Source organism: Leopardus geoffroyi, chromosome B2 (assembly GCF_018350155.1).
Source record: "Leopardus geoffroyi isolate Oge1 chromosome B2, O.geoffroyi_Oge1_pat1.0, whole genome shotgun sequence".
In the NCBI taxonomy this organism is placed as follows: Eukaryota; Metazoa; Chordata; class Mammalia; order Carnivora; family Felidae; genus Leopardus; species Leopardus geoffroyi.
In genome coordinates, this window is record NC_059332.1 from 148702642 (window position 1) to 148721365 (window position 18724).

General features: G+C 41.4%; 1 protein-coding gene across 5 annotated transcripts in view; it reads right to left on the reverse strand.

Annotated features, from left to right (window-relative positions):
* Positions 1 to 18724, reverse strand: part of PDE10A (phosphodiesterase 10A) — a 618961-nt gene that overhangs the window by 168184 nt on the left and 432053 nt on the right. For all 5 annotated transcript variants that reach the window (XM_045500247.1, XM_045500245.1, XM_045500244.1 and 2 more), the window contains one exon: positions 15770 to 15898. In XM_045500247.1, the coding sequence (XP_045356203.1) occupies positions 15770 to 15898 (129 nt within the window). The remainder of the gene's footprint in view (positions 1 to 15769; positions 15899 to 18724) is intronic.

The window sequence follows — 18724 nt, forward strand, 5'->3', positions numbered from 1 at the left end:
GTATGGGGAGTTTCTGCAATCTCATGGGCTTTGCTACACTGACTCATTATCTTTTCTATAAATGTTTACTAGTCAGGAATTAAATCCATTTCATAATGCTGTAATTTTATTAGTAATCCCCAGTTTTACTGAAACTCTGCATGTCCATATATAACTTATGTGTATCCCTTCATTCAATAAATATTTAGAGCAAGAATCCTATATAACAGAATACTGTTCTAGGCAATGGACTTGCTGTTCTTAAATTTAGCAAAAATGATTTAAATATATGCTGCATGTAACACTTTTAAATGTGTATGGGCAAAGTATAATAAGCCTTTTTAATGTGAAAACAATATTATAAGAAAAAAATAGGGCCGCTTAGGTGGCTCAGTCGGTTGAGTCTCCATCTGACTTCGGCTCAGGTCATGATCTCACGGTCCGTGGGTTTGAGCCCCACGTCGGGCTCTGTGCTGACAGCCCAGAGCCTGGAGCCCATCTCAGATTCTGTGTCTTCCTCTCCCTTTCTGCCCCTCCCCCACTCTCACTTGGTCGCTCTCTGTCTCTCTACAAAATAAACAAAAAAATTTTTTTAAAAGAAAAAATATTTTGCATCCAAAGCCACTTCTCTAACTTCCTCTTTAGAGCATCACACACAAAAAAGAACTGAAGTTACAAATCTTAGAAATTACCAGTGTTTAACACATTCCACCTTAAATTTTAGAATTTCATGTAAAAAATTTATAAAGACAGTTCTAATTGGACTTATTCTAGAACTTAATTTTCTGAGCCCCACCGTAAAATGATGTACAAAACACTGAATAGGCACTACAGTGTGAGGATAATCATGAACCAAACTGAAATCTAAGTGCCTCCACTGACATTTAAAAGAATATTTTAATTTTTTTCACGTTTATTTATCTCTGAGAGGGAGAGAGAGACACAGCACAAGCAGGGGAGGGGCAGAAAGAGAGGGAGACACAGAATACGAAGCAGGCTCCAGGCTCCGAGCTGTCAGCACAGAGCCCCACGCGGGGCTGGAACCCAGGAACCGCGAGATCATGACCTAAGATGCTTAACCCACTGAGCCACTCAGACGCCCCTAAAAGAATATTTGAAGGCTGTGAGTGAGAAGTAGTATTAAGTCCATCTCAAATAATTCTCATGCATATGTAATTATGAAAATATAGTTGTTTACAAGTGTTTTAAATCTTTAAGTGAAAAACATCACATAAATTCCAAAATAAGTAGTTTTGACTATGATAGACCTAAGGAGATTCAAATTTTAAAACCCTTAGCCTGAGATCAACGCCTCAAACAGCCCTAGAATTAATGGCTCCTTATTGATTGCAAGCGTTTGGTATTTACAATTAGTCAAAGACAAAGCATTCCTTTCATCATTTTTATCACTTCCTGTTCCACTGTTTTGGAAGTGTGAGAACTGTCCTTATTTTGTTGTGTCTCTGCACAGTGTTCTGGGCTTTATGAGTCATTCTTCATAACGTTTCACGATTTACACAGATTGCAGGGATGAGGGCTTTCCCTCCTCCCGAATCTGGTCCACACCACGTGCACTCTCCTCCAAATACATTCGGCATTTTTCCATTTAGGTTTTAACTTGTGCCAAAACCAAAGGGAGCGTTCGTTTACTCCGCTTGAAAATGTCAAAGTTGTACGGGTTCAATAAAAAGTTTGCGGCAGAACTTTACTCCTTGATGTTTCACAAACGTAGGCATGCAAGTTTTTGCTTCCCTTTCAAAAGATTGAGCAACTGCATTACGAGATCTGTAAGTTACTGATACTGACGCGACCAGCGCGTGGGTGGGAACAACTGGCGAGATTGAAACTTTGCTGCACTGATTTTTTTCATACTGAACAAGGCACTATAGAGGGTAAAAATACGTTCAAAATCTATCTTATCAAATCTCCTTCAATCCTGTACATAACCTCATGTTGCCCTTCAGATAAACTCCAAAGCCTTTAAACACAACCTCAAAGGTCCTGCACAACTGGTCTCTGCTCACGTCTGTGTCCAGCTCCTTCCTGATGCTGCACAGGGCTCTCCCCCCGGCCCCGGGAAGTGCTTCCCCACTCATGCTCCCTCTCTTCCAACCAGCAAACTCATCCTGCAGACCTCGCACTCTACTGTCCCACAGAACCCTGTCCTAGCTGCAACACAGCAAGAGCTCGTTGCATTAACTCATTATACGCTAACCTTCCTTTTTAGCACTTTCTCCCTAAACTTTGTCCAGTTTTATGGCAATATGATCGACATACCACACACTGTAGAAGTTAGGGTGTACAGAGTAATTATCTGACTTCATAGATCAGGAGATGATGATTACAGTAAGTTCAGTTAACATCTATCATCCATATAGACACAAAAAGTGTCCTTTTCCTTATGAGGAGAACTTTTAGGACCCACTCTCATAACAACTTTCTTCTGCATCATACCTCGGTGTTAGCTACAGTCATCACGTTGTGCACCTTACGTCCTTGGCACGTATTTATAATTGGACGTTTGTGCTTTGGACCACCTTCCTCCAATCCCCCCTCAAACCACCCCAAACTCCAGTAAACACAAATCTGATCCCTTTGCATAGAGACCACCGCTTTTTTATCCTTTCATCCATTGGTGGACACTTCAATTGTACCCATCTCTTGGCTACTGTAAATAAGGCTGCAGTGAACATAAGGACGAAGATAGTTCTTCTACACTGGTGTGTTCGCTTCCTTCAGACATATTCTCAGCAGTGGAACTGAGTGGTAGTTCTATTTTTAATCTCTTAGGACCCTCCAAACTGTTTTCCACAGAGGCGGTACCCATTGACATTCCACCAACGACGCGTGAGGGCCCCCCTTCCTCTCCATCCTCACCAGCATTTGTTATGTCATCGTTGTATATTTCATGAAGTCTTTAGCGCAGCGAACATGCGGTATTGTATTCGTTTCAGGTGTACAATGTAGTGAGTCGACAATGGTGTGCGTTACTCACGGCTCGTCCTAAGTGTGCTCTTTAATCCCCATTACCTAGTTCACCCATCCCTCCACCCACCTCCCTTCCGGTAAGCGTCAGCTCGTTCTCCAGAGTTGGTTTCTCTTTTCTTCCCTTTGTTTCTCACAGGCCACATAGGAGTGAGAGCATACGGCATTCGTCTTCTACTAAATGACTTACTTCACTTAGGATCACACTCTCTAAGTGCATCCTTATCACTGTAAATGGCAAGATTTCATCCTTCTTTATGGCTGAATAAAATCCCATTGCATACACACACTCCTTTATCCATTCACCTATCAATGGACATTTGGTTCACTTCCATAGTGGACTCTTTTTTTTTTTGGATTCTTTGGGGAAATACCCAGCAGTGTGATTACTGGATTGTACAGTTGCTCTATTTTTAATTTTTTGAGTAACCTCCAAACTGTTTCCCACAAGGGCTGTACCAGTTTGCATTCCCAAAGCTAGTGCAGGAGGGTTCCTTTTTCTTCACATCCTTGCCAACGTTTGCGGTTTCTCGTGTCGTCGATTTTAGCCATTCTGATAGGTGTGAGGTGACATCTTATTGTAGTTTTTTTTAATTTATATTTCCCTGCTCATGAGGGATGGAGCATCTTTTCATGTATCTGTTGGCCATCTGGATGTCTTCTTTAGAAAACCAGCTATTCATATCTTCTGCCTTTAATTGATTATTTGTTGTGAGGGTGTTGAGTAGTGCATGTTATATATTTTGGATATAAACACCTTATTGGATATGTCATTTGCAATATCTTCTCCCATTCAAATAGGTTGCCTTTTAGTTTTGCTGTTTCCTTTGCTATGCAGAAATTTTATTTTGACATAATGCCAGTAGTTTAATTTTGCTTTCATTTCCCCTGCCTCAGGAGACATACCTAGAAAACCGTTGCCACAGCCTATGTCAGACCTTACTGCCTGTGCTCTCTTACAGGATTTTCACAGTTTCAGGTCTCACATTTAGGCCTTCAATCCATTTTTACTTTATTCTTTGTGTACGGCATAAGAAAGTGGTCCCGTTTATTTCTTTTGCATGTAGCCGTCCAGTTGTCCCAACACCCTTTGTTGAAGAGATTGTCTGTTTCTCACTGGATATGCTTTCCTACATTATCAAAGATTAATTGACCATATAGTTGTGGGTTCATTTCGGGGCTCTATTCTGTTCTATGGATCTGTATGTCTATTTTTGTGCGAGTACCATACTGTTTAGATCACTACAGCTTTGTAATACAACTTGATGTCTGGATCAGTGATGCCTCCAGCTCTCCTTTCCTTTTTCAAGATTGATTTGGCAATTTGGGTTTGTTTTTGTGTGTGTGTGTGTGGTTCCATATGCATTTTAGGATGTTTTTTGTTGTTCTAATTTTGTGAAAAACGCTGTTAGTATTTTGACAGGGATGATTAGATTTGTAGATGGCTTTGGGTGGGATAGACATCTTAACAATATTTGTTCTTCTAATCCGTGAGCATGGAATGTCTTTCCATTTCTTTGTGTCTTCATCAATTTCTTTCATCAGTGTTTTATCAGAGGATAGGTCTCTCACCTCCTTGGTTAGGTTTATTCCTACGTGTCTTACGATTCTTAAAACAATTGTAAGTAGGATTTCCTTCCTGATTCCTTTTTCTGCGGCTTCAATATTTGTGTGTCAAAATGGAACAGATTTCTGCACGTTGATTCTGTATCCTGCAACTTTACTGAATTCCTTGATCAGCTCGAGTAGATCTTCCGTGGAGTCTTTCACAGTATCTGTAAATGGGGAAAGTTTTACTTCTTCCTTGCTAATTTGGATGCCTTGTATTCCTTTTTCTTCTCTGACTGCCATGGCTAGGACTTCAACTATGACGCTGGATAAAATGGTGAGAGTAGACATCTTTGTCTTGGTCCTGACCTTAGGGGAAACAGTTTTTCACCCCTGAGTAGAAGGGTAGCTGTGAGTTTTTTATATATGACCTTTATCACGTTGAGGTGTGTTCCCTCTAAACCTACTTTCTTGAGAGCTTTTATCATGAATGGATGTTGTACTTTGTCAAATGCTTTTTCTGCATCTACTGAAATGTCCCCATGGTTTTTTTGTCCGTTCTCTTACCAATGTGATGCAGGACAATGACTGATTCTGTTGCATCCCACTTGATTGTGGCAAATGATTTTTTTTTAATGCATTGTTGGATTTGGTTTGCTAATATTTTGTTGAGGATTTTTGATTTTTGCATTTATGCTCATCAGAGATTTTGGCCTTTAGTTCTCTTCTGTCATGTCTCTATCTGTATCAGGGTAATTAACGTAGGCCTTGTCGAATGAATTTGGAAATTTTCCCTCCTCTTCAATTTTTTGGAATAGTTTGAGAAGAACAGGTATTAACTCTTCTTTAAATGTCTGGTAGAATTCACCATCTGGTCCTGAACTTTTCTTCCTTGGGAGTTTTTTTTTTTTTTTTTTTTTTAGAGGTTACATTTTACTGCTGGAAATTGGTCTGTTCGAAATTTTTATTTAAATCTTTATTTTATATTGGGGCACCTGGGTGGCTCAGTCGGTTAAGCGTCTGACTTTGGCTCAGGTCATGATCTCACGGTCCGTGAGTTCGAGCCCCGCGTCGGGCTCTGTGCTGACAGCTCAGAGCCTGGAGCCTGTTTCCGATTCTGTTTCTCCCTCTCTCTCTGCCCCTCCCCTGTTCATGCTCTGTCTCTCTCTGTCTCAAAAATAAATCTTTATTTTGAGAGAGAGAGAGTGAGAGCGAGCACAGGGGAGGGGCAGAGAGTGAGGGAAAGAGAGAATCCCAAACAGAGGTTCAAACTCATGAACCATGAGATCATGACCTGAGCTGATATCAAGAGTCGGATGTTAACTGACTGAGCCAGCCAGTCGCCCCCATTCTGCTCAAATTTTCTATTTCTTCCTAGTTCAAGTTTGGAAGGTTGTATGTTTCTAGAAATTTATCCATTTTTTTCTATGTTTTCCAATTTGCTGGCATATAATTTTTTAAAATATTCTCTTATAATCCTCTGTATTTCTGTGGGGTCAGTTATTTTTCCTCTTCCATTTCTGATTTTGCTTTTTGAGCCCCCTCTCTCTCTTTTCTTTGATGAGTCTGGCTAAAGGTTTATCAATCTTGTTGATCTTTTCAAAGAACCAGCTCCTGATTTCACTGATCTGTTCTATTGTGAGTTTTTTGTTTTTGTTTTTAGTTTCGATTTTATGTGTTTCTGCTCTAATCTCTATTATTTCCTTCCTTCTACTGGTTTGGGGGTTTGTTAGTTCCCTTTCTAGCTCCTTTAGGTGTGAGGGTAGATTATCTGATATTTTTCTTGCTTCTTGAGGTAGGCCTGTACTGCTATAAACTTCCCTCTTAGAACCACTTTTGTTGCATCCCAAAGATTTTGGACCTGTCTCTTCTCTTTTTTGATGCTAGCCATTCTAGCAAGAGCTGATACCTTACTGTTGTTTTGATTTTCATTTCCCTAGTTGGTGATGTTGAACATCTTTTCATGTACCTGTTGGCCATTCTTATATATTCTTTGGAAAAATGTCTACTTGGGTCCCTCGCCCAGTTTTAATTGGATTATTTGTTTCATGTTTTGTTTTTGTTTTTTCTTTTGCTGTTGACATTTACATGAGTTCCTTATATATTTTGGATATTAACCTCTTATCACACAGATGGTTTTACCATTCATAGGTTGTCTTTTCACTGGTGAGTTTTCCTTTTGATGTGCAAAGGCTTTTTAGTTTGATGTAGTCCCACTTATTTATGTTTGCTTTTGTTGCTGTGCTCTAGGTGTCCTATCCAAATATTATTGCCAAGACCCATGTGAAGGAACTTTTTTCCTATGTTTTCTTCTAGAAGTTTTATTGTTTCAGGTCTTCCATTTAAATCTCTGACCTATTTTGAGTTAACTGTCATGAATGGTGTAAGATAGAGGTCAAGTTTCATTTCTTCCCATGTGAATGTCCGATTTTCCCGGCACCATTTAACGAACAGACTGTCCTTTCTCCACGGAGTATAACTGACTCTACTGTGAAATATTAGTTGACCTCATATACTTATTTATTTCTGAGCTTTATTCTGTTCCACTGGCCTGTTTTTTTTTTTTTATGCCAGTATCATACTGTTTTGCTTAATATATCCTGAAATCAGAAAGTGTAATTCCTCCTGCTTCATTCTTCCTTCTCAGGAATGCTTTGGCTATTCAGTCTTTTGTAGTTTCATATAAATTTTAGGTTTGTTTCTTCTACTTTTGTGAAGACATGCCATTGGAATCTTGATGGGAACTGCACTGAATCTACAGATGGCTTTTGGTAGTATTGACATTTTAACAGTATTAATTCTTCCAACTTATACATACAGGATAATCTCCATTTACTTGTGCCTTCTTCAATTTCTTTCATCAGTTGTCTTGTAATTTTCAGACCAGAGCTTTCACCTCCTGGAGAAAATGTATTCCTAAGTGTTTTATTATTTTTGATATTACCATAAATGGCATCACTTTCTTTTTTAGATAATTTGTTGTTTGTGTATAGAAACGGTACTGATTTTTCTATATTAATTTTGTGTCCTGCAACTTTATTGAATTCATTGATAAGACCAAATAATATTTTTTGGTGGAGGTCTTCAGGACCTTCTGTATATAAAATCATGCCATCTGCAAATAGAGACATTTTACTTCTTCCTTTCCAATTGGATACATTTTATTTCTTTTTCTTGCCTAACTCCTCAGGCTAGGACTTCTGGTACCATATTGAATAGAAGCATCAAGAGCGGACAGCTTTGTCTTGTTCCTGGTCTCAGAGAAAAAGCTTTCAACCTTAGCATGTTATATAATTTACTTAGGATGGAGGGACTGGGTGAAACCCGTCAAAAGTTACAAACTTCAAATTATAAGGATGTAATGTACAACGTGATGACTATAGTTAACATTGCCGTATGGTATATTTGAAAGTCACTAAGAGAATAAATTGTAAACTTTTCATTTTGTGCCCCCTGTAGAAACACTAAGTTCCATTACAACTGAATTCATGTCCAGTGCTTAGCAAATGCAAAACACACAGTAGACAGTTGGTAACTTTTAGTAAAATGAATGAATTTTAAACCAAAAATGATGACCCTGGGACAGAAATTGAGCTGTGTGTTTTTCTAGACCCCATTTCAGCCACCAACTTCCTATGTAACAGTCTTAATGACCAATGATAACATATTAGTGAGGGAGAAGCAAAATGCAGGAAAAAGCCAACAAGGGACTGGGAAATATACATTGTTTATTATACCTTGCAATGGAAAAGTAATCAAACGAGCAGAGGATAATTGGTGTAAACTGAATTAGAATGACTGAAACCTGGGGAAAAACCTTCCATATGAGAAACTCTAGAAGTTCCTTCTGATGTTTACTCTATTTCTTTTTTATTAAAAAAGCAACATTGGGGCACCTGGGTGGCGCAGTCGGTTAAGCGTCCGACTTCAGCCAGGTCACGATCTCGCGGTCCGGGAGTTCGAGCCCCGCGTCGGGCTCTGGGCTGATGGCTCAGAGCCTGGAGCCTGTTTCCGATTCTGTGTCTCCCTCTCTCTCTGCCCCTCCCCCGTTCATGCTCTGTCTCTCTCTGTCCCCAAAATAAATAAACGTTGGAAAAAAAAAAAAAAGCAACATATACAAAAATATAAACTTATAAATCCCCCAAATCCAGAAACAACCACAATGACATATTTAACTAGCTCTTCGTCTACACAAGTATATGTATGATTATTACCTTGTAAAAGATGGCACTATATGCTGTTCTGCAACTCACCATGCTTCAGTGAAGCTACCAATTAAAACACCTATTTTAGGGGCGCCTGGGTGGCGCAGTCGGTTAAGCGTCCGACTTCAGCCAGGTCAAGATCTTGCGGTCCGTGAGTTCGAGCCCCGCGTCGGGCTCTGGGCTGATGGCTCAGAGCCTGGAGCCTGTTTCCGATTCTGTGTCTCCCTCTCTCTCTGCCCCTCCCCCGTTCATGCTCTGTCTCTCTCTGTCCCCAAAATAAATAAACGTTGAAAAAAAAATTAAAAAAAAAATAAATAAAACACCTATTTTAGGGTTTTTTTTTTCCACTTTTCCTATTACAGTCAATGCGGAACATGAATAGCCAGTTAAAATGAGAGCAGAAAGGCAAAACATTTTAACACTCCCTTCTCCCCACTCTTAAAATACGAAAAATATTCAACCCTCCCTCCCAGGCTATCCCAGAAGGAAGCCACAGCAAGCCCCACAGCCCTGCCTTGGATCCTACCAGCCAACACCAGCACCGCGTTCGCCCTTGCACAGGCCCTCCGTGCCTAGGACGGGGGCTCTCAAATGTTAAACTTGCACTAGGATTACCTGAGGGGGCTTATCAAAACACAGATGTTAGGTCCCACTGCAGGAGTTTCTGACTCCGGGGGTTTTGAGTGAGATGAGGCCTATGGCATTTCTAACTAGTTCCCGAAGGATGTCCACGGTGATGTGGGAATCCCACCAGAGAATCGGTGGCCTCGATGAAGAACCAATGCCCACAAAGAGCCTTCTCAATCTGCACACCTCTTAGTGGCCTCGGTTCTCCCAGCATGGTCCTGAAAACCCACACTGCACCACTCAACACTGGATTGCACAGCCTCGGTTGCTGCACTCTCACAGTACCTTCTTTCCACACCAGAAGATTACGCGTCCCTCAGGGACAGTACACACAAGGAACATGGCTCCTGTGACTCACCAGGACCCTGGGACACAGCAAATAGATGCATCTGCTTAATCCACAGGCCCCACCTGACTGGCTAAAAGCAAACGATGTGCATCTTAAAATCTCGAGCAAATTTATTTCTAGTAAAAATTTCTGTTTGCTAGACATTGGGCTACATGTTTTCCAACATCCACACCAACAAATCCTGAAACAATCCTACTCTCTGATTATGTGTTTATTATCTGTGTTCTCCTATCAGAAAGTGACCTTCGAGAGAGCAAGTTTTTAGCCGTTGTTCTCTAATTACGTTCCCATAGTAGGTACTCAGGATTTTATTCATTCGTTCGTTCATTCATTCATTCATTCATTCGAGAGAAAGAGAACACAAGCATGAGAGAGGGGCAGAGGGAAAGGAAGAGACAGAATCCCAAGCAGGCTCTAACCAAGATCATGACCTGAGACGAAATCAAGAGGCAGACTCTTAACCGACTGAGCCACCCAAGAGCCCCTCAAGAAATACTTGCTAATCGGCATACTGGATCATTGGCTAGGGAAATGAGTAGTATCTGCTCACATTCCAGCTACAACTTGGCCACTCAACTAGAAATTATTATTCAATCTTTAATCAAATAATCTAGATCACTGTGAAATGTTCGGGCAGCTTTTAAAAAGTAGATTCAAAAAATGAGAAATGGTTATACCACTCATCTCTCACAAGTTTTCACTTGAGTTTTAAAAACCTGTGTTAAGTAAAACATCAACTTAAATGTTGAAATACATTCTATTAAGTAGATGCAATGATTTTAACTCAACGTCCTTTTCTATTACATGGACAATCAGAAAATACGATTTTTACTCAAAGAAACACCGATGAAAATAAAGTACTTTCAAAAATGCACTAGCTCGTAACATTTTCGTTCATTAGAATCACTTCTAAACAAAATTTCTGCCGAGGAAATGCAGTAATGATGTCGAATGTACAAATAATGGCTGTCGGTGGTACGAACTTTACAGAAACTGCAAAAACTGCTTCCGAAATCAATCTAGCTTGTAACAAAGCTACTAAAATTATTTGAACTAGTTTCATAATCACTAACAATGTGTGATGACCTGAATTAATCTTTAAAATTATCAAAATCCCAATCAACTTGATTAGATTGCTACAGAGCCCAAACACTCTCAAAAAGAATAAAGATACACCTTTGCACTCAGATGAACAATTAACAGAATTCATGGAATACATCAAGTAACTCTTTGCAAATGAACTTTATCCCCCTTCTAGTAACCAGATTGTGAACTTATGATTATTTATAATGCAAATCAAGGCATTCAACACATTTTGTTTCCATTCCAAAAAAGAAAATAAAAAGACCGAGATATGAAATTTCTATGTGAAGACGTAACTTCCATAATCGACACAAAGCAATTTCAAGGAGACAAAAGTGCCCAAAATGAAGTTCCAAGTAAACCATTTCAATGATGTGGGTTTTTCCTTATTCATGATATGGACTAATAGTTACCACGTAATTTATTAGTGTCCTACTTACTAAAACCTTCTAACATTGCATGCCTTGGCAAACTAATTCATGCCCCATTAATTTAATATCCCGCGACATTATAAACACTAGCACAGAAACCATCTGTTACATGCTAAGCAGGACTAATGCTCCTGAATCTGCATTTCAGGCTGCATATAGTGGGTTTAGGGGACAGGATGGAAATCTCACTAATTCTAGGAAAGAAGTATTTAGTAGTTTTATTTGAATGAAAATTGTTCCATCTCTAGAATCACGGAGAGTTGAAAATAACTCCATCCTCTGAGTAAAAAAAAAAAAAAGGAAGCCATTCATGTATTTGTTGAAAATATTTGAGGCAGGTGACAGCACCAATGTTTTCATTATTAATTATTGGACATGTATGGGCACACTGACGGTGAGATGGTTTGCTATTTAATATTTCAGACATATACACACAGTAGTAACAGAAATTCTTGGACATAAAAAGACACTGCTACTCATGATTCTTAAATGACTTGGGTTCAATCAATCGCCCTCTTCAATACCAAAAAGCTTCCCTTTAGAATATGAATATCACAGTTACGTTTTGGGGGTTTTAAACAAAGCCCATGTATTTTAAATATTATTCTAATACCAGGAGATGCCAAATACAGTCATACTGGCTGTACGTAGGTTTTTACTAACGTCGAACTAACTTTTTTACATTAGAAGCCAAATGGGGACATCGCTGAGAGTCCAAGTAATTCATGATTCTTCCCGAGCATAACTGAAATACTGAAATGGCATTAGGGACGTCAAACTGTGTTCCGTCTTGGAACCTTCCCACCTGAAATGCAAAGGGTAGGATCTTCATCGTATCCTAACGCTGATTTATCACTTTGATAGTTCTGCCTTGATACTTGTGGAGACGTTAAATAGTTTAGTAATCTGAGTCTTGATGAGTACCAGCTGGGCCTGTCAAATGTACCTTGCGTAAAAATTAACATAAGGTACAAAATTTAGTAAAACAACTCAATTCATGACCTAGGTAACTTTGTTTTCTTCCTGAAAGTTTTCCCAAATCAAAGTATGGCTGTGAGTTACGGGCACAGTCCCCGATACTTTCAGGGAATATTTATACACTCTCTAAATGAGAACCTAAAGCTTTAAAAGAATGAACCCCTACCTCCAATTCCCGGCATCGCTTGAAAACCAACTGTTTGGGATTTTGGATCCGAGGTCCACCTCCAAAAGGCAATTTGCCTCGCAAGTACAGACAGAACTCTGCGCTTTTAAAATGCAAATGTTATGAAAGCAGGAAAATCAAACTGAGAACAGTAACAGTACAGACTCTGAAAATGTCAATCTCTGAAGACACTGGGGGGTTCAGCTTTCCCCAACCCCCTTCTCTGCCAACACAAAGCAGAGCGATTGGCTGTGGGGCGGACCCCTCTGCAGACCATCTGGCTCAGAGCCCCCGGGCCTGGACTATGTCCAGCCTCGGTCAGACTAACCGGAAGGAGGCAGAAACTTACGACTCTTCTTCGACTGGTCTGAGCACCAACTCCCCGGACACTTAACCATCTAGAATCTCAATAGCGCTTTACAGAGTCTGCTACGTACACGAAAAGACAACGCACCGGGCGGGATTTACAAATCACAGTATAGAATCCCTTCCCTCTGGAAGCTTTCCAGTGAGCAGGGGGAGACAGGAAGAGCATGAAAGTAGTTCTGGTTCCACGCACAATACTGACAACCGGTGGCCACTTGGTGGTTGAGAATCCAACCCTCCTTTGTTCGTTCATTCAAAACGTTCAGAGCGCCCCTCCCCGCTGCATCGGGGGTGCTGCCGCCGAGGGATACACAAGTAACGGCGACTCCCGCGGCCAGTGCCCCCCAGGGGCTCACCGGTACCGTCCGGGGATCACCCTCGACCCAGCAAGGGAAAGCGGCCACGTAAGCCTCGCTCGCTGCCGGCAGATGTGAACGGTCAACACCCGCAAAACCCCCGGACGCTACAGCCGCCCTGGTCACGCAGCCCCGGTGCACGGGGAGTACCGCCGCGGGGCAATCGGCCCCCCACTCCGTCTTCAGCTTCTCTGAGCACCGAACGAGCAAGGCGCTCGATAGAACAGCACGTGCACGAAGGAACGCCAGCGGTTTGGACAGCGTGACGTCATCGTGACGCCATCACGACAAAACCGCTTGCAAGCAGCGTGCCAGCCGGACGTGTGAGAAGCAATCGTCATCTGTTATTCACTCATTCGCTTAAATCTGAAATTTCCCAGATGGCCTTTCTCGGAACGGAGTACCGCACCCCTTCACGTGACCTCCCCGTAGTGTAGACCATTTCCACACGAGGCCGGCTTATCCGTGGTTGAAAAACAAGCTACGTGAGCGTTTACCGAGTCCTTGTGCTTTATAAAGCACGGTTTCCCTCCGTCCGCTTTCTCTCACTAAACTGACACAAAGGGAAACAATCCGGACAGGCCCGACTTTCAATAATATTCTCCCAGAACTTTTGTCTCTCACGCTTTCTGTTCCCGGGTCTGGCGTGGAAACAGAAATACCCCCCCCCCCCCACAAGCCCTCTCCACAAAAATGTCCTTCCTCCGAGCATTTCCCACGAAGCCCCTTGGAAGGAGAAGGAGGCCTCGTTGAGGAGAACACAAACTTTTAAAAAGAGTAAGGGCGCGATGGAGAAGTGACACAAGGCTTCAGCCTCAATCCAGAATCACACACAAGACACGAGGACCCGGAACTGGCTTTCAGTAGTTCCGCACACGTGGGCGGGGCTGTCCTCAGGCCACGCCCACAGGGTTAGCCCTAAACCTGGGTTGCCAGGGGCTGCAGGGGCTGCGTCCTCAGTCCCCAGATGGTTCTCCCTGTTGGAAGGGGCTCAGGGGCCCAGCCGCCCGCAGGCAGGCGTACCATGAAAGGTTCCTTTGTAGTGTTTCCACCCTAAGCTGCGCGCAGCCTGTCTGCAGGGGCCCCACCACTACAGGGAAGCCCCAGGTCACACGCATTCAGCTTCTCTTGGTTCCTGATCCCAGCACTGGTCCTGAGCCCTCCGGGGGGCCACCAAGCGAGATGGCCTCTGTGTAAGGACAATTTTGTCTTCAGGTACAAGGGAGCACTGCTTCAGCTCCACTCTGCTATTCTCAATAATCATTTACCTCTTGAGTGGATGTACTCAACAGTTTAAAGTAGTACCGGATTAACCAATACAGAAAACAGATTTGAAAGACACGGAATGGCACATCCAAATAGTTATAAAAATCTAAGAGTCGTTTAACAACATCACTGTAACACTAAGACGCGACGCAAGATTTGTCATCTTCTGAGCCCTATACTCAATTTCCCATCTCGTAAATATCCCTTATTCTTGCACTATATTATTATCCATCATTATATAGCAAGTTGATGAAATCTGCACCTTTATATGAGGTGCCTTAAGCACAACCGAGTCACACGTTCAAAGCGTCAAACATCTCAGACTGCTTCCAAATGTCTGAGGTATGTTATAGCTGAATATGCCACATCAAGCTTTGTTCTCACTATGAAAAGCTGTGATCGTTTTGAAAAAAAAAAAAAATGCTACGTTTGTTTCTGCAATTTATTTCTATTTCTCTCTCCCTCTCAATCCACACACACATACACAGACTCACGTACATGTACTTTAAAATCTAATTTGTGTTTCAATGTCAAAAGCTCTCTTTTGTAAAGGTTTCTTTATTATAAAAACTCTGCAAGAAAATTATAGAAACTTTGAAAATTAGAGGAAACTCAGCCCAAGGAGCGTACGAGGGCCACAGATCTAACAGCATAACATCTTAAGAGTGATCATTTGTAAGCTTTACTTACGGCATTCTGTTACACTAAATAAATTTCCAGAAAAATAGCATATATTTGTTTCTAACATCAAAGTTCTTCATAGAGTCAAAATCATATGTAATATAAATTTCTACTATAAGAAGAACATTCTGGGAAACAAGAAGTCTTATTTGGCCAACTATAAATTCATTTAAAACTATGCTACAATATTCAAATCCAATATATTAACACATGTGCAACTTGGGAGGAAATTTATTTCACTTCCCATCCCTTTTGAGTCCACATTTCTTTTGTCATAAATATGACAGCATCTTAAGTTCACGAGTGTGAACAAAATGTCTAATGCAAAGTCAAGAGTTCTTTTCCTCCTGTGTCCACATGAAAATTATTTAATGATTTCTCTTTGCAAAATGCAGTAATATAAATACGTTTTTGAAATCTAAAGAACATTTGTATAATCATTAATAATAACTGCTGAACAAAATCAAGGCTAATATTACCTTCTGCATTTTCAACATGTCATATCCAAATAAATTTTCACAAGTACTTTGCCAAGTTTTTGTAGCCAAGGATCTTACTTCAGTGGATTTATTTCCTCTCATTCTAACTTCTTTTATCTTTTGAAACACAGGAAAACTTTTACAGAGTTAAAAATGCTAATTCTGTCTCCTTTATACTTTCTAGCACGTACTAAACACTCGGTTTTGTTCATTTGTTTTTGTCGCCGTAAACTAGAAAACAATCCCCGCTCGATCCGAATGAGATCTTACCTTCTGGTTTGTTGTTTTTCCTCTTCAGCCATTTTTCTACGGTCTCGGCACTAACGCTCTCAGATACAAACTCATCTAACACCTGGGGATGAAGGGAAAGATACGCCTTCACTTTTTCATCTGTCAGACCTGGGAAAGAATTAAAAAGAGTAACATTAACCTGGATGACACCTCTGTGAGCGTCAAACATATAGAAAAATGGCCCGTTACACTAAGATTGATCTGAAATATAAAAAGAACATAAAGATGTGTACACATACATGGAATATTATCCATCCACAAAGAGGACTTAAGTCCTGATACGTGTTACAACACAGGGGAAACCCCGAAAACAGTATGGTAAATAAAAAAACCCAAACACCAAGGATAGATATCCTCTGATTCCACTTCTATGAACTACCTGGAACAGGCAAATTCACAGAGACAAAGTAGATCAGGAGTTACCAGGGACTGAGGGAGGGGAGGATGGGGAATTTACTACTTAATCGGTTTCCAGGGAAGGCAAAGTTGTAGAAGGAGACAGAGGTCATGGTCACAGTACCCACGGGGAGTATAATTAATGCCAATGAATTATACACTTGCAATGTTCAAAATGGCAAGTTTTAGGTTATGTATATTTTGCCAGTATAAAAAAAAAACAGTAAAAATGGCAAAAGTTAAAACTTTAGCAACTTGAAACTATAGACATGGGGCGCCTGGGCAGCTCAGTCGGGTAAGCGTCTGACTTCAGCTCAGGTCATGATCTCACAGTTCACGAGTTCAAGCCCCGCACTGGGCTCTGTGTTGACAGCTCGGAGCCTGGAGCCTGTTTCGGGTTCTGTGTCTCCCTCTCTCTGCCCCTCCCTTGCCTGTGCTCTGTCTCTCTCTCTCTCTCTCTCAAAAATAAATAAACATTAAAAAAAATTTTTTTTAAGCTACAGGCGTTACATCACGTTACACAGCTGCTTTCCAACAGCACCTTTCAGTGTGTACTTGGGCCAGCACTGTGCTCCCGTGCTGTGCAGGGAAGCCTTACCAAGCACTCAGGTCTTTCTGGAAACAGTAACTACTGCTTTCAATACTCAAGGTGAGTGAGACTCAAGGAGGGGAAGTGAACAGGAGAATATAATACTGGTACGGTTGAGGTGCTAAAAAGGTGTTCGCGGCACAAATTCACATCTTTCGTTGTTGGCAGCACAAAGTATCCTTTCTCTCAGGGGCACGAAATCCAATGGTATTAACAACAATCAGCTCAGGATGATCAACAACTGTTCCCTGCTATTCCATGTTATGTGGTCAGTGTCAGTGAAATCAATTTTCGGTCTGATAACAACAACTGTTGAATATACACACGGGATTTTCAGGCAAAGCGCTTTTGCCTATTTTCATGTTGAACATACAAAATCGTGTGTCGTGAGACTGGTGCTTTGTGCCGGTACGCCATTCATCAACCAACTCCAAATCACAGACAGGCTATCAATAATTGTAAATCTGTGACGGCAATTATTTTTCACTACCGTGTCCCCTCTGTGAATTACTCAATAAATTACCGTCCTTAGGGACAGTCAGATAAAAAAGGAAATAGAAAATTGTACTTTCAGTGACCAAAAGAAGAAAAGGAAGCATATCCTTATGACTCCTGGGAATAAGCTGCCTGTTCCCGACATCAGACCAGCCACAGAATTAACATGTGTTAATTAATTCTGCCGGGGACTAAAGTCACAACCCCTACGATGCTTCGATGCTTCGAGAGAATGGTATAGTCGAGAAGGCAAATAATTTCTTCAATGAATTCACTACTAAAACAGTCAATTTACGCTACGGACGGACGGGTAGCTACGGATGTATAATTACACAGTTGTATCAGACAAAAGAAAACTCTGGCCCTGTCTGGCCAGGGGGCAAAAGAGCCCCCGTGATGTAAAACTCAGTTTGAGAAGTCCTACCAGGTGCTGAAGATAAGACTCAATAAAGTGAGAGGGGGCTCTCCTGACAGAACAAATCAGTCCCCAGGTACAAAAGGCACAGGACGTTGAAGTAAACTGACGGCTGACTTGACCTCCAAGAAGACAGACAATGCAAATTTCACACTCTCTTCAACGGTGTCCTTCGGTCCCTCACAGCGGTTCATGTCTGACACTTGATTCCTTCCTAAAACTTCATCACTTTTGTGACTGTTCTTGTCCCAACTTCCTATCTGCTCCTTACTTCCGCTTTCTCCTCGCTCATCTAGGACGATGACAGCAAAATGTGAAGCAGGAATCCTAATGTATTTTTGATCTCCGGTCCCTGGACATTCTTCCATCTGGACTTAAAACTGAGTCACCTCCATCCCCTACTTCCCAAAGTGGTTTCAACTCTCAGCTCTCCGCTTTTCTGCTACCAGTGCTCCCCAGTGTCCCAGAGACCCAGGCCGGAAATAGAAAGTCGGCACTGACTCATTCTCCTTGTGGTCTCCGTTCATCTTACTGCGCTACGATACCCATCCTGTTTGCTATCTTGCGTATCACATTAAAGGGCTTGTGTCTAAAATATACAAAGAACACTTACAACTCGACAAGAAGAAAACAGGCAACCCAATTAAAACTGAGTCGAGGATCTGAACAGACATTTCATTGGAAAAGATACAGATACGATAAATAAGCACGTGAAAAGATGCCCATCTGTCCTTCGTGAAGTGAGGTTAAAAGTGAGATCCCACTATATACACCTGTGAGAATGGCTAACGTTGGACTATCATTTTTGGCAAGGATACGGGGCACTAACATTCCTCATTCGCTGCTGGTGAGAATGCAAAATGGGAATGACTTTGGAAGACTGGCAGCTTCTTATAAAGCCAGATACGATCTTAGCGTGTGACCTGGCACCCACACTACTAGGTGTTTAGCCGGCTGACCTGGACACTTACGTCCCCACAAAACCTGCATGTGAACGCGGACAGCAGCTTTATTCACCGCCATCCCAAACGGAAGGTGC